The sequence below is a fragment of the Silurus meridionalis genome, chromosome 1 (assembly GCF_014805685.1).
Source record: "Silurus meridionalis isolate SWU-2019-XX chromosome 1, ASM1480568v1, whole genome shotgun sequence".
Taxonomy (NCBI): Eukaryota; Metazoa; Chordata; class Actinopteri; order Siluriformes; family Siluridae; genus Silurus; species Silurus meridionalis.
In genome coordinates, this window is record NC_060884.1 from 23,330,041 (window position 1) to 23,346,123 (window position 16,083).

The window sequence follows — 16,083 nt, forward strand, 5'->3', positions numbered from 1 at the left end:
GTAGTCGTTTTACTGGGTAAAATGCAGACCGCTTATGTGTCTGTTTGCATTCTAGGCCGCATTCGAAACACACCAGAAGCAGACGAAACCATCATCGATCCCAACATCCTGTCCCTTAACATCCTGTCGGCTGGATACATCCAGCCATTTCCAGATGACAGGCAGGTTTTATAATCATAATAGTCACCAGATCCTGAAAAATAATCTGAATAAATGATTATTTTAATGCTATTTTTGGAGACTGTTAAGACCATATATATATATATATATATATATATATATATATATATATATATATATATATATATATATATATATATAGTATATATTGTTCTCTTGATGGTTCTACTTTCGATGTTAAAAGTTTTATGTTCTTGTAAAACTTATTTCTTAGAATCCCAGCTTTTGCAGTCTAGATATAGGTTTACTGTTTTTCTAGGGTTCTGGTGGTTGTTAGCACTTCAGCCTTTAATTCCACATCACTTTACACGATACATTGCCAGACTTTTTAGACATAGATTATTTTGCATTGATAGTACTTCACTTTATTATTGAGTGTATCAAGAAGCTTAAATGGGAGTTTTATGTTTATGAAATCCTGTAAGAAAATGGGATGTAGCACTCTTTATAAGGTACAGAAGTAACCGTACTGACAATCTGAATGCACAGAATTCTATCTACTTTGTTCACTGATGCTATGATTAACTACAAAATAACAGCAGGCGTTCAGTAGTTCAGCTTCCCTTAAGCTAAGCAGAAATTTTCTTTCATGACAAGCTACACTCTTTGGAGCACTTCATTTCCTCTCCTTTCTGCCTTGGCATCTAATCTCAGATAAACAGCCAAAGCGCTGACAAGCGGTGTGCTGTACAACCTAAAAGAGATTTGTTCAAAAGGGTCAGCAAAGCAAAAGTTCTTTTTTTGCCAGAAAGAAATGACAACACTGCTAGCTGCATTTCGAGGACTTTTTACAGGCCTGACTCATAAGGGCACTCAAGAATCACACAGCACTGGCTGTAGTGCCAGTTTTTGTTGGAGAGCAAAGCTGTATTGACTTTTTTATTCTGCTCTGTATGGCAGTGGTGTCTGGCAGCTGGAGCTCTCATGGCTGGCCTGTGAGACTTCACTTAGATCCTTTAGGATGTCAGCATTTCCAATATGACTTTTTCTCAAAGCTCATATAATATCAAATATAGGGTTATAGAAAGGTTGTTGCCGCTGCTGTAACAAATCTTTGTTAGATCCTTATGCATGATGGGACCCAGTGGATTATGGGTCAAGAAGCTTTGGACACAGAACTTGTGACACCTGTTCCTGATGTTTTTATTACCACTTAAGAGGAACCAACGCAGGGCGTTTATACCACGTCATAAACATGAGAACACCAGGCACATGAATAAGTTTCTTTAACTGCAATTAGACACTGCTGACTCATTCACCCTCACCCCTTTACAACTGGTGGTTTGACTATACTCTCACTGCCACAATGCCTTTAAAAACTTGCTGTCACACAGGTTTTGACACAGATGTAAATAATACAGAATTAATTCAAAATATATTTTTACACAGGCCAAAACACATACCATTTAAACAATATGTTACCATTTTGTTTCCCTTTTTAAGTTTCACTTGTATCCAGAATGAGATTCTCTTTAATCCTAAATGGATTATCAAATACATTGAAGGTTCTCTAGTTCACCTCCTTGCTGCCTGTGTGACTTTGTGTCCATTTTCCATCTGTCTATTCATCCATTAACTCTATCCATTTTGCTCCATTTCCTCTCCACTACTAACTCACTACTCTGAGGATAGATTATTCACAGCATGGTTGAGATCTGCATGTACCACTTGAAACTTTTCAGATTTAACCCTATAGGAATTAAATGCATATTTCATTGAGCACTAACAATATAAAACCACTAACACAAAAAAATCCCTGGATAAAGTAATCCTCATGCCTGTTAGAAACCACTACTCATTGCATGTTGAGCAATCTAGTTAATGTGACCACATTTCATGTCAGAGTAAAATGCACATAAAATCACTAGCTTAATCTATACCATTACCTAGAGCAGCATCACATAAACCGTAACATGCACTGACATTGGATAACACTATTTGCTGTGAGGGTTTTTGTTTTATTTATTTTTTAAATGTTTTATCTTAAATAACCTAAATGAATAAGCAAATAAAGCATTTTGGGTTATGCGTTTTTAGGAAATCAATAAAAAAAGTTGTTGTGAAGTTGATTTTCCCTATAGCAGGATGTGGCAAAATCGTTCTCCATAATACAGCTCTTTCTCAAACAATGTTTAGTTAAAGGAATGTGTTAAGTGTACAGCATATTATATCTTTCACTATTTATAATTAAATAATACATATAACCTTTTACTGATAATGTTGCAAATAAAATCCACACGATAAATGTATAAACAATTGTTTCATGACCAGCCTCCCTTCTTTCTCTGTTGAAAAAAAAGACTTAAAATAACAAACGCAGCTTGTCATGTCCATAAAAAGTGCAAAATTCTCTGGTCAGAGGACTCCCATGGAGGAAAAATAACTTACCATTATACAAAGGTAACGCTGGTGCCTCCTTACTTTTGAACAACAGTAAAATAATGCAAAGCATCTTCTGTAAGTCCCTTCAAAATAGCTATTACTACAGAATTGATCATGTTTTAGAACAAATTAATCTAATGATGTGATTGAATTATTGTCAGAGCTCTGGTATTTATATAAAATTATGTTCAATAGGATTGTGTCTCTGTTTGACATACTTCATCTTCCAGTTCCTTTCCCATACAGTCACAAACTCCTTGCAATCCTTACATCAAGCATAATCCCACTGACCACAGCCGAAGGAGTAACCCGAAAGACAGAACCAGGCACTAATGCCTAGGCTTAGCCAGTTGTGCTGACTGGACTGTTCTGTTCAGTGAACCATTGTCAAGATGGCTGCTGTAACAGTATCCTCACAAACCTTCACGGGTAACATCATGGATGATGCTTGTGCTGAAACATCTACCCTCAAGTTCACTAACAGAATGTTGTTTTGTGTTTTTGCAGACAGTTTCTTGATTCGGACATGCCTAGGTATATTGTTTTTCCAATCCCTATCCTATTTCATCTATACATCATTTTATACTCTCTTCTCATCATTGTCACTTTCCATTGTACTTTGTTTTTCCCATTTTTCACTTGCATTTGCTGCTGCTTTTTGTGTCCTTCAGTATTTGTTCTTTTTTTGTCCCTTCCCATTTTTCTTCTATGCTTATGAAAATGTTTTTGTGAGTGTGTATGTATGGTCTGGGATGTGAAGTTGACTGTGGGGTGCATGGCTTCACTTTCTATGGGCTGAATCTCGCCTAAATATTTGCAGGAGGTGGGGTAGAGATCATTTTTCTAGCCCGTTTTATTGTACAAAGCATAACTTCCCAAACATACTATTAAAAAGAAGTCATAACATGGATTACAGTTTTAAAATCTGCTTTTTAATTATCTGTGTCATTTCGTAATGAGTCACTGTTTCTTCACTGATCCACCCATGTAAAATTTACTGTTCTGGAACATCTAGAACACATCTCTTGGGTAGCGATTTATGACTTCATTAAGGCTGTACCACAGCATTGATTGATTTCCACCACAAATGTCAAGGCTTTGGGTGCTGCTGTGTGCAGTGATGATTGAGAATCAAGCTTCACAAACTGCTGGCTTTTCATGACTTGTGGCCTCATATTCAGGTTGTTGTGCTAGGCTTCTTGTTCCCAGTGGTGTGAGCTAATCTACAATTTACAGTGTAAGACCTTATCATGTGCAAGGTCAACACTCCAGTAGGCTCCAGGATGATTTTTTTCTCTCAAATATAGCTCTGGGTTTTATTGTACCACTAGTGGGCAGTGCTGTGCAGGCTTTTAGTAGCATCCAGTTATGTCTCTATAGTTTTTAGTGAGTTTTCACTGATTATCTTAAGAATAAGGCATAGTGGTTATACAACTCCAGGAAAACTTAATCCTAAGATTTGGTAACTGCACATATTTTCCCCACGCCCATATATTTTTTCTCTTGGGTCCTTCCACCCTCACAAAACATGACAGTAGGTGGATTAGCTACATTAACTTAATGTAGGTGTGTGTGTGTGTGTGTGTGTGTGTGTGTGTGTGTGTGTGTGTGTGTGTGTGACTTTGTGTGTGTGTTCACGAAACCGTTCAAATAAGTCCTATCCAGACTGTTTTTCCACCTAACACCCAGTATTCCCAGGATAGGCTAGGGACCCACCATGGCCCTTACCATGATAAAGTATTTTTCAAAGATTCATTAATAAATTAGTTTGTCTGCTCATATTATTGCTTTACTAAAAAGCACCTCTAACTTGAACCCGTCTAACCCTAAGCGCTAGCAAATAAAAACATGCACCATGGAAATGAAGCAAAACAAGTGTAATTTCCAATCCAAACCCAGTGCATGGCACTCAGCATGGGTGGAGGTTGCTAGTAAAAGAAGTACCATAGCTCTCTCATCAAACACATGTGACTCTGGCAACAGCACAAAAGGCAGCATTTTATGTCCCTACACCCTTTAAACAGTGACTTTAAATGTTAGCGACAACAGAAACCTGCTGCAGAATCTGGCCGTTAGCGATGCCTGCAAAGCTCAGACACTAAAAGCTAATCCATGGAACTATTACCTCAATAGTTCATAGCTAGCTCACTCCTGTGCACTGAACAATTCTCAAATCTCATTTAGGCCCTTGATAGAAGTGGAGCCAAAAAGTATAGAATGGATGGTTTCCTTGCACACCCTGCCAAAATAATGACTTAGAGGCTGGACGGCCTGTTAAGAGAGTATGAAGTGAAAAATACTGAGGAGGAAACACTGAGTAAATCCTGTTTGTTGAATGTGTGCAAATTTCTTCCATTCCCTCAGGCTCTCAGGCTCTCTCGTTTGTATGTGTATTCAGATGTGTTGATGATAATTATAAAGGTTTTTGAGGCTGTGTATGAGAGTGTGTATGAGCCTGCGTGACAGGAGAGACAGAGTCCAATGTGAGAGGTCACAAAAACTGTATAGCAGCATTAAAGGTCTCCTCCACATTCTCCCTTTCTGCCTCTCTCTCTTGCTGTTCTCTCATTCAAGACACATCTGATTTTGTGAGACTGTCCCACACCACCCTGTTCTCCTTGGTCCTGTGTACTCAGTCCTGTGTTCCAGAGTACACCTCATCTAAGAATGCCATTTAGCATGTTTGATTCAAACCCTGGTGCATTAACCTCTGTGTGGTTTATTCATACAGTGCTATTCAGGTGTGGCCTAAAACAACTGGTCTATTTGTGTCTTATCGAGGTTGGTCTCAGTTTGGATCCAAGTGAACTCTATTGCGGTTTGATTCCAGTGAGAAAGTAATTTATCTTTAAATTTGATCTGACTTCAGGAAGTAACCCAAAGATGCCATGTATTTTGGGTTATGTCTAGAATTGCTGTGTAGATGTGAGCAGCTAATCTGCGCTAAAGGACAACTGCAGTATTGCGGAAATGTGAACTTGTTGCTATACACAAAGTATATTCAAATAAAAGTTTTATACAGTTAACTTGTAGTTTATTGAGTACCAGGGCTGTCTTTTCTGAACTGAAGTGAGATATAGATTTACAGTACATTCTTCCAACATGCATACGTATGCAATTTTAGTACACCCCTGATGAACATTTTTGCTTTTTGATTAATTTAATAATGTATTTATCAACAAACAAACAAAAACTCAGGAAATTGACTATTTGTGAAAGTGCCCTAAAGTACAACATTTCCATCTGATTCCATAACTACTCACCCTTGCTCACATTTCCCCCCAGAGCCAGTGTATACATGGAACAAGGCCAGAAATAGAAATGAACCTATCTGAAAGTTCAAGACTTACATTTATCAAAATAGAGGAGCATTAGGGTGGAATAGGTCTTTGAGATGCAACCCTTCCTTCTTACATCTCATACTTTCTCATACAGATCTAATACTAGTTAAGCAGTAAATTCTGAACATATGCTTAATTATGTTTTGGGATGGGCTGGTTTTTCATCAGCAATTTGTATTGTGATGGTCATTAGGAAGAGATATGAGGCAATATATATATATCTTTATTACAATTACAACTTGTATATGGAGGGGTTTCAATGAGTATTACTACATTTATAATGTTGTTATGGGACATGAATACTTGGCTTGTGCTTTTGTAACGTTGTAAAATGGTCCCACATCCACTCACCCCAGTCAGTTCTTTTCATCGTTTATTTCCATTATAATGTTTGTCATTTTTCATCATATTAGTGATTGTGTTGTTTAGAAAGAATCTTCAGTGTTTAGTGTATTATTTTTTTTTTTTTGGCATGCTAATATCTTGTGATGATGTCCTGTAATCTGTGTCTTTTTAAAGTCGCTTTTGAGATCCTAAAATAGTGCTTTAAGATCTCTGCTGATTAATGTGAATAAGACATTCAATGACTGATGCCTCAGTTAGTGCCAAGTTAATATTTTATGCTATGTTTAATTAAATACTTATTAAAGCCATTCATTTTAACTAGAAATTGATCATGCTTAATCTCCTTTGATACAATGTATAGGACATTCTACCGCTTTGAAGCTGCCTGGGATTCATCCATGCACAACTCGCTTTTGCTGAACCGAGTGACTCCATATGGGGAGAAAATCTATATGACTTTGTCTGCTTACTTAGAGGTAACGTTCGACTGTCACTCCAATATTAATATCAGACTGTGCTCGCGATAACTATTTATTTATAGCATTGAATAGCCACAATTATTGCAGCATTTTGATTTGCCATGCATTTTAAATAAATATTAAATGGAATCTCGGTTTGCTTTTTGCCCCGTATGAGCAAGCTCAGACTGATTAAAAAAACTGCTTTGAAATTGTCTAAAAATGATTTCCAACTCTTCTAGATGGAGAACTGCACACAGCCTACAGTAATAACCAAAGACTTCTGCATGGTGTTTTATTCCCGGGACGCGAAGCTCTCAGCCTCACGCTCCATCAGGAGCCTGTTTAGCAGTGGGACCCTCAGGCCAACTGAAGGGTATACGCACACATATACACACAGAGCACATGTTTTACAACAATTACACAAGATACATAGAAAATCGTTTACTGCAACAGACGTTTATCTCTTTCATTTGTGTCATTGTGATTGTGTTTTACTATTACTTTATATATATTGTAACTTCTGTTTAGGAACCGAATTACTGGAGTGTATGAGCTCAGTCTGTGCCACCTGGCAGATGCTGGCAGCCCAGGTAAAACATTGGTCCTTCATTTTCTTTTCTATATATAAATGAACAGGATTTTAAACATATTATGGGAAATTTATAGTACTTTAAATGTTTCCTGTTGTGGCTCTGTGACTGCTACATAATAGTTAATAGTTAAAAAGTTAAAAGTATGCAGCATGGCATAGAATCTAACAGTAGGAGTATAAACGAAGGGCTTTAATAAAAAAAAAATGACAAACAACAAATAAAGGCAAAACAATTAGAGTGAAGCAATAGCTAGGAGACCATAGCATTATACACACAAGATGTGATATCCCACAGACACTATAACAGTTATCTATACAGGGAATGCTAAGTAAGAATTTATGTAGAGACACTAATCAATAGCAGGTGAGTGCAATCAAGAGGGTATGCGATTTCTACTCTGCAGAAACTGGAAATGTTATGAAAAAATCGATGATCACCTTAATCATTAAAAATTGTGTGTAATATTTGAACATTTACCTATAAATGAATCATAATGGCCATCATTTTAAATAAAACCAACAACCAGTTGCTTGCAAACCCAGTTAGACTATGCCTTACTCAGGCTCATCAAAGAAAGAGTATCTGCATTTGTATTGCTCTGGCTCCTGGCTAGTTCCTGACTAGTCAAGAGTACTTAAAAGCTACAAATTTACTCCAAATCCTCATATATATTTCTAATTTAATGCTGTGCATTAGGGTGAAGAGAAAATGTTTTTGATTCTTTTGTGCCATTACAGAATTTTTAATATGTTGACTGAATGAATTACCTGCCATAAAGTTCACTTAAGCTAGTCTCATTAAATAGCTGTGATGTTTTGTAGGGATGCAGCGGAGGCGCAGGCGGGTATTAGACACATCCGTGGCGTATGTGCGAGGGGAGGAGAATTTGGCTGGATGGAGGCCCCGCAGTGACAGCCTCATCCTGGACCATCAGTGGGAGCTGGAAAAGCTCAGCCTCCTGCAGGAGGTACAAGACGCAACACACCATGGCGTGTTCTCCTATATCCACATACAGGCATTTCCCTATACCATGCTAAAAATCAAACAAAATGGCGTAGCTAGCAAATGCATTGTGCATGTGTGTGTGAGCATACTTTTACTTACAATGCAATAGTGTCTCTTTGATTCAAGCTATCTTCAATATGCTGTACATGTTTACATTTACATTTCATTCTCTGTGTGACTGTGCCATTGCAGGTAGAGAAAACCAGGCACTACCTCCTCCTAAGGGAGAAGCTAGAGTCCACCCTGCTGCTGGGCCAGGAGGTGCTGCTGTCCTGCGTGTGTGAAGATCTGACCGAGTCCTCCTCCCCCTCCAAACATCTGGGGCAAGGTCACGACCTTGACGCTGACCCCGGGCATGAAATAACCAATGAGAGGCAGCGCAAGCTTGCTGCCAAGGTAAAAATTTGAAATAATCCTGTTAAAAAATAAATTCAATTACCCTTTTGTCATTAATCATGGCGTAATTGATATAACCCTATTGTTCTGTAAATGAAGACTTTCACTATTTTATCCTCTCATTTCAGTGTTTGCGTTTGCTTACCCACACCTTTAACAGAGACTACAGTCATGTGTGTGTGAGTGCCAGTGAGAGCAAGGTTAGCTGCTAATAAGAAACAATACTCTTATATTAAGTTTTTGTTGTTAAACCCTTCGTGTAAATGCCTGGCTTGCATAATTATGTGTGAGCTTTTATATAATCTTTTTGTGTTTCAGCTGAGTGAGATGTCTGTTACTCTGATGAGAGATTCCACCTCGATCTCTGACATCAACACTCTCACACCCTCCTCTACCTGTCCATCACTGGTCGAGGGACGCTACAGCAGCAACACTGAGCTCAGGTCAGGTTAACCACAGTTCACTTGTTTTGACATCTTAGTAGTTCTGGCATTGACTTTGGATCCAAAGGTCATGAGTAGGGCTGCAACTAACGATTATTTTGATAATCGATTAATCGGGCGATTAACTTTTAAAATGAGATGTTTTGCTTATTCTTAACAATATATAACTCTAATTCAGAGTTTAACTATTTGAAAAAAAATATGTTAAAGCTCGTAGTGGCTGCTTGTTAAGGAGTGCATGGGAGATGTCTTGTTAGATTTAATATAAAAAAGAAAATTTGCATTGATGTACAAATGCATAAGCATTCGCTGAAAACCACAACAGTGACTAAAAATGTCGCAAACAAACTGATTGCACAACTTGATGCTCGCGAGTCACGACAGAACATATCCAGTGCGACTTTCCCAAAGTTAGCAAACAGTTTACACAATAGCACTTTATTAAACTATGCCATTTTCACATGATGAGGATTATACAGTTTTTGCTTACCGTGCTGATGTTTCACCCTCATCTGTGACACCAGTGTGTTTCCTTTTCATGTGCTCATCTATTGTTGTGGTACTTCCACCCCACACAAGCTCAGCTTTGCATAATTTGCAGGTTACAGTCTTCTTTGTTGCCTCCATTGCCTTGCATGTCTAGGGACCCACACTTTTCCAGGTTGACTCTGTACTCTCCACCATTTCACAAGCAGCTGTGTTAACTTGCCATCTCACTAATCTGCAACTTGAGCATTTCAACTAATTCGATAACACCATATTTGACAACGAATTTCAATATAGATTATTAGCAATTATATTGATTATTTGTTGTAGTCTTAGTCATGAGTTAAAATCCCTGACACCACTACCTGCGACTGTTGGCCCCCTGAGCAAAGCCCATAGCTGCTCAGTTTTATGAATGAAATTCATGTAAGTCTCTGTGTAAAAGTGTGTCCCAAATGCCGTAAAAGTATTTCTTCTATTGTATGGCCCAAAATCTGAGATGAACTTGACTGATTTTATCGTGTGCCTTTTGAGGTGGTAAAATATCCAAATTCTTTACTCATGTAAATAAACAAAATAAAATCATTACTCTATAATAACTTTCTCATATTGTTTAAGTAAAGCTTTGAAATTAAGTTAAAATAGAAATGTATAGACTTAAAGTATAGACTATGTACTCGAAGTATGGAAGTTCATAAAAGGTGTCTTCCTTAAATAGCATGCTAGTTACTGACTATAAATGACTGTGTGTCTCTTTTACAAGAAACACAGGAAAACTTTTGCTAGGGTGAACTAACAATAGCTTTATTTTTTATGTTAGCTTACATAAATTCATTGTCACAATACTGCCACAAACTGCTTTGAACAATACAAATTGTATGTAGCAGCACATACACTATATGGCCAAAAAAATGTGTACACTGAACCCTCGCACCCAAAAGCTAGGCTTCCCTAAACTATTGGCACACCACTGGAAGCATGCAATAAGTAATTGTGCAGCATGCTGTACCATTAAGGCATCTTTATAATAAAAAAGGGGCATAGCCCACATTACTCCAGCATGAGAGTGCTAACATGCAAAAAGAGAGATTACTACAAAAAAACCTAATTTTAAATCATGACTATGACTACACTTTCTTAATGGATTGTTATAAACTGTTGGTGTAAACCTATATATGCAGACCCCCAGCACCTTGCTCACGTGCTGTGAGCCCGATTCGAGGCTCTACATCTGATGGAGAGAGCAACAAGTCCCCAACCGGAGCTCCAGAGTCCAAATCAAGGAACCACACATTTGTCCCTGACATCCAGGAGATCCGCGTCAGGTCAGTTTACAGACCTTAATAGTGAGAACAAAAGGAAAAGCAGGATTAACAGATTTACTGAAAGCAACATTTAATAGTATATAATTTTGTTTTGCTGAAATCTTTTTCTTAATTAATTTCTTATGTAAATTAATTATCTGATAACAGCAGCTTTGACAATAGTGCTTGCTGTAATTCATATACTGATGTATGTGAATGCGCTTAATTGGTATGTGATCATTTCTATAGTTGCAACATACAAAACAACATGTATGGCAGACACCTCAGCAATCTATGTTTAAAGATAAATGAATGTATTTACCAAATAAAATGGGTAATGATATAATAAGCAATGTAATGATAATGTGAAGCTTTCTTCATACTTGTCTGTTAGTCATAAAAAGACAACTGTATTAGGGGTGCTAGTGTTAGCTTGTAAACCATCTCTTGTTTTTGCTGTTTCTAGCCCCATAGTATCGAAAAAAGGCTTTCTGCATTTCCTGGAACCGCACACTAATGGCTGGGTTAAGCGCTACGTGGTGGTGCGCCGGCCGTATGTCTACATCTACAATTCAGAGAAAGACACAGTGGAGAGAGCCATCCTTAACCTGTCCTCTGCACAAGTGGAGTACAGTGAGGACCAGCAGGCCATGCTGAAGGTAATGGACATTTATCTGTACGCACACGCATGTACTGAGCCCTATGTAGTGGTTGTATAAAACAATAAAATCTAAAATGTATTTTGTGTTAATCTCATGTCTTATTCTTTTGCAGACTCCGTACACATTCGCCGTGTGCACAGAGCATCGCGGGATACTTCTGCAAGCCAGCAATGACAAAGAGATGCATGACTGGCTATATGCATTCAACCCTCTCCTTGCTGGCTCCATCAGGTAAATAGAATTATGTCAAGAAGTGTTTCCTCCTTCCTGTACTAGCAGATTGTCATAACAATTCTATAATTATATGAACAACGTTTGTCGCAGGTCCAAACTGTCCAGAAGAAGAGCAGCCCAGGTGAGGCTTTGAGAGGACAAAGACAACAAAGCCCACAAACAAAGACTATCCCTGTATATAGAGTCCTCCGTTCCAGTGCCCGGTCCAAGTCTCTAAAGCCTGTCACACTCCTTCCTTCTTGTGTGTGCCTGCACTCACCCTATTTAGCACTAAGCACCTGTGTGTCTACCAGGACCTGGATGTTCAACCCATAACCCTCCTGAGAATCTAAGGCCAATCTAGGTTTTGAATCAGTGTAGTAACGGAGATTAGAAGCATTTGCTTAGCTTCATTTTAGCTGCTTAAATCACACAAAAAAGCTCCAACACTCTTTAAATGAATGAAACAACAACCTGAAACTTACCGATCAAGTGAAACACATTTAAGCAAGATTTGTAAAGATGAGTAGCCAACAGTGAAGTAGATGGTCAATATAGGAATGTTTAAATCACATGGCCATACTGCGGTATTCTTTACAGTTGAATCCGGTCAGTATTTTATTTCAGCCAGTAACATTGTTATTATCAGCTTCACATTTCAACAGACACATGCTAAAGGGGCTGTATCCCACAATGAACACTAAATTATCATCTGTTCTACATACTGTTTAGAATAGTAGTATGCAGTTTGGGATTTAGCCAGATTTTTTCCCAGGTTTGGCTCTAGTGCAAGTTTTGGATAGTCTTCATTAAAATTTGTATACGATTATATGACATTAAAAAGGGAATGCCATGAGAAACATTAACATCGCTCATGTTTCGCATAGCTGTGTGTACAAAACAAAACAAAACAAAAAACAAAGAGATGGATGGTTATGTGTGAGTCTTATCTAAATTGTATGATAATCCAGTTTAATATTTTCTAAAATGAACTTATACCATAAAGATCTTATCTCTGGTTGATTTACTTTGAAGTTTATATTAAAATCTTGTCAAGTTAGATATTTATTTAACATGCATTTATTTATTTTTGTTGTGTATTTATTGACAATGTTTTGATGAAGTTTAATGCAATTATCTGCAAATGGCACTTTCCCCACCCCAATGAGTTTTAATAATCAATTGCTTATGTACCATGTGACTTTCCCTCCTCGACCCACTGAATGCTTTCACAGGAGAGGAACAGAGAATAGGATGTGATGCTGTGATGACTGCTACTATGCGTAAATCACCTGAATGTTTCATTTAGAAGTTGTTAGAAGGGTGAAAGAGCCTTTTGCAAAATATCCAGTTAAAAATAGAGAAAGGATCATTACTCAGACAAGATAAGACAAAAGTCTGTATAACCACAAACAGCAGGTTTTAACTTGTATATGATTTTACTAGCTTCCCATGTTTCTACATTCTCAACTGTTGCTGCCATTCTTCAAGTCTCCCAAATTACATCAACCCATTCATTCGCTCATCATTTCCCAAGGTTTATATATTGGAGGTTGAGTTTTGATGCTGTCCACTTATTATATCTTAAGTCATTTTGTAAGCATATCTTGTGACTCCTGTAGATCCTCGACTTCACATATATACCCGCTGGAAAATCCAGCTTTATCTGACCAGCTAGCGGCTACCAAAACACAAGCATGACTAGTCAAGATAGTAGATCAGGAGCATTCAGTACAGTGGTAAAAGAGGGGCACATACTGTAAATATGATCATTTTGAAATGTCCAATTATAAAAAATCTTTACTTTGGTCTGGATAAGCATGGAATGGCAAAAAAAACATAATGGCTATAGTCTTTAAACCATCTGTCCACACTGTTAGCTGTCAGAACGCATGTCAAATTGTGTGAACATTCTCCTGTTCTGATCTAATGCCTTCAGTCCTGTAGCTACTACAGAAGCAGAGCTGGTTTATATTTAGTCTATTTAAGCCATATTTAAGTCTCTGAACAACAGTCAGACTCAATCTCTCAATCTGTTGCAATTACTTTCAGGGTCTGAATTTAGACTACAGTCCTTTAGCTGACACCAGATACTAAAGACTGTGTTTGCCAACTGATACCAGTGGAAAGCAAACCATTTTCACTAGTAATGCAACAGCAAAGACACTCAAACAAAAAGCACTTTTAAACTCAATCTCAGACAATTTATCATTCAATTCGATGAAGGAATAAAGATTCTGAAAATTAACAAAATAAAATTATGATCTACTAGTTTGACTGTATCATTTGTGTTTTAGCAACCGGTAGCTGATTAGACCAAGTTGGATTTTTCAACATGAATCTTTTTTTTGCACAGTTCACCAAATCTGCACATGGAAATGGACCTACTGTGTACATCGTGTTTTGTGATGTTCACATAATTCAACCTTTTTCAAGCATCGTGTTACCTTAAACTTTCCACAAACTACAAAAAAACGAAAGTGGAGACTGTAAGCTTAGAGGCTACAGTATGCATTTTTAACAGCACTCATAGTGTAGCTTTCTCTCATTACTGGTTGCTGTGTGTTATGACTGTTGGCTTAATGTTTAATAAAGAAGAGCAAACAGCTTGTGTTTGTGTTGTTAGCGAAATGCCTCTGTTTGTGTACGAGTGAAAATGCACACTGCGCTGCTGAAAGTGCTGGTTATCAGAAGCTTTGTCATGGTGAAAATTCCCGGGAATGTTACACACCACTGATTTGTGCTGTTGTGATTGGTCATTCTCAACTGCTTTTTTTTTCATGAAAGTTAACTATTACTTTTTGAGGTTTTTCTTAATACTGTTTGTCTGCACTGGCAAATATTGGTTACTATGACTTTGACTTGGAACGGATCCTAACTTAAAATGTCTTTTAGGAACCAGATTGATTGTCATGTGGCATTTACCTGAAGTCTCCTTAAACAGTAATGAAGAAGGAAGCATGACTGAGGCCGGCCAACCTCCAGAACATGCTTAGTACTGCCAAGGCTATATAAGAGATATTATAATCTGGAGAAAAGTATAAACGTTATGAACGTTTTGTTGTGAAATTGACCAATCACCAAAGCTGCTTTAGTTTAAACTGTTGATGTATCAAAGCTTCTTATTATGCTGTTATTGTTATCTGCACAGTTATAGAAAGGTGCTGTTTGTGTTGTTTGCAAAGAACATCTTCTAAATAAGTATGTCCAGTTTTGCATGGGAAGATTGTCAAGCTGCCTACATATAAAAACAACTGTGCTCCAGTGTTCCAGACTGTGGTTTAATCTTCTGATCCATTTCTAAAGCTTTGCGTTTGTGTCTGCACATATCTGAAGGGGAAAAAAATATATCATTCGTTATGTTCGGCGGCGTGTGCATGGGTGCAGTTGTCTTTTGTCCGTGCACCTCTGTCAGAATGTTGTTGAGAGTGCATTGGATGAAATCTTGCACCTCCTTGCCTGCGTCACATCGACACACAATGACGCCCAGGCATGACATTATAATTCTCACTCATTCACCATCACAGAGCTTACATACAGCAACCTCTATCAGAGAAATAAAACAAAACAAATGATAGGCTCTCTTCACCAACAGCATTTCTTTGTGTGCTTCCATTTTCATCATATGCACAAACTCCATTCACTGACATTTTTCTATCTTCTCAGTTCTACTTTGCATTGTATATAAACATGATTTGCTGTGAATGGTGTAATATGCAGTTGAAACCCATTGGTACCATCTTAATGGGTAGTAGTTCAATGTGTCTTGTGAGTGTTTGAGTTATGAGTCAAAATGTTTGTGTAGCTACACCTTAACACATTGTCTGATATAAAATAAATGTGGAACTTATGCAACACTATAAACGGTGTCCATGTGTTATTTCAACATCTTGTTACTGTTATTTTTAAGATCATGAGGCATGTGGTAGTAACTTATTAGATTTTTAAAAACTATGATAAAAGCTAAGACAGTTCAGATATTACAGTTTCGATTTTGGACATTTGCTAATCAGGTTTTACCACATCCAGTTACAGCTACACCAGAAAGAATTCATTAATTTCACATTTATATCTATAAACCTTTACCTTTCACAAGAGGTAAAGCTTAAGTTGGCACTAAAAGCATGACTGAATGGTTCTGACTGTAGAAAATAGAAAAGCAAACGGTATTTGTTTTGCTAAAACAGGAAATAATGCAATAGATAAGGAAGTCCCTGAGTAATGCAGCTCATAAAATGGCACAATATAACGTCTATATACTGTGTTGGATAT

General features: G+C 37.5%; 1 protein-coding gene across 15 annotated transcripts in view; it reads left to right on the forward strand.

Annotated features, from left to right (window-relative positions):
* Positions 1–15,671, forward strand: part of kif1aa (kinesin family member 1Aa) — a 56,510-nt gene extending 40,839 nt beyond the window's left edge. For 10 of the 15 annotated variants that reach the window (XM_046845667.1, XM_046845679.1, XM_046845712.1 and 7 more), the window contains 13 exons: positions 56–161; positions 3,070–3,096; positions 6,610–6,724; positions 6,949–7,082; positions 7,238–7,299; positions 8,124–8,269; positions 8,500–8,703; positions 8,832–8,903; positions 9,022–9,146; positions 10,814–10,957; positions 11,403–11,595; positions 11,711–11,829; positions 11,923–15,671. In XM_046845667.1, coding sequence (XP_046701623.1) covers positions 56–161; positions 3,070–3,096; positions 6,610–6,724; positions 6,949–7,082; positions 7,238–7,299; positions 8,124–8,269; positions 8,500–8,703; positions 8,832–8,903; positions 9,022–9,146; positions 10,814–10,957; positions 11,403–11,595; positions 11,711–11,829; positions 11,923–11,965 — 1,490 coding nt within the window. In that variant the 3' untranslated portion in view covers positions 11,966–15,671. The remainder of the gene's footprint in view (positions 1–55; positions 162–3,069; positions 3,097–6,609; positions 6,725–6,948; positions 7,083–7,237; positions 7,300–8,123; positions 8,270–8,499; positions 8,704–8,831; positions 8,904–9,021; positions 9,147–10,813; positions 10,958–11,402; positions 11,596–11,710; positions 11,830–11,922) is intronic. The other 5 variants (XM_046845687.1, XM_046845704.1, XM_046845750.1 and 2 more) reach the window with 1 other exon arrangement.
* The last annotated feature ends 412 nt before the right edge of the window (positions 15,672–16,083 follow it).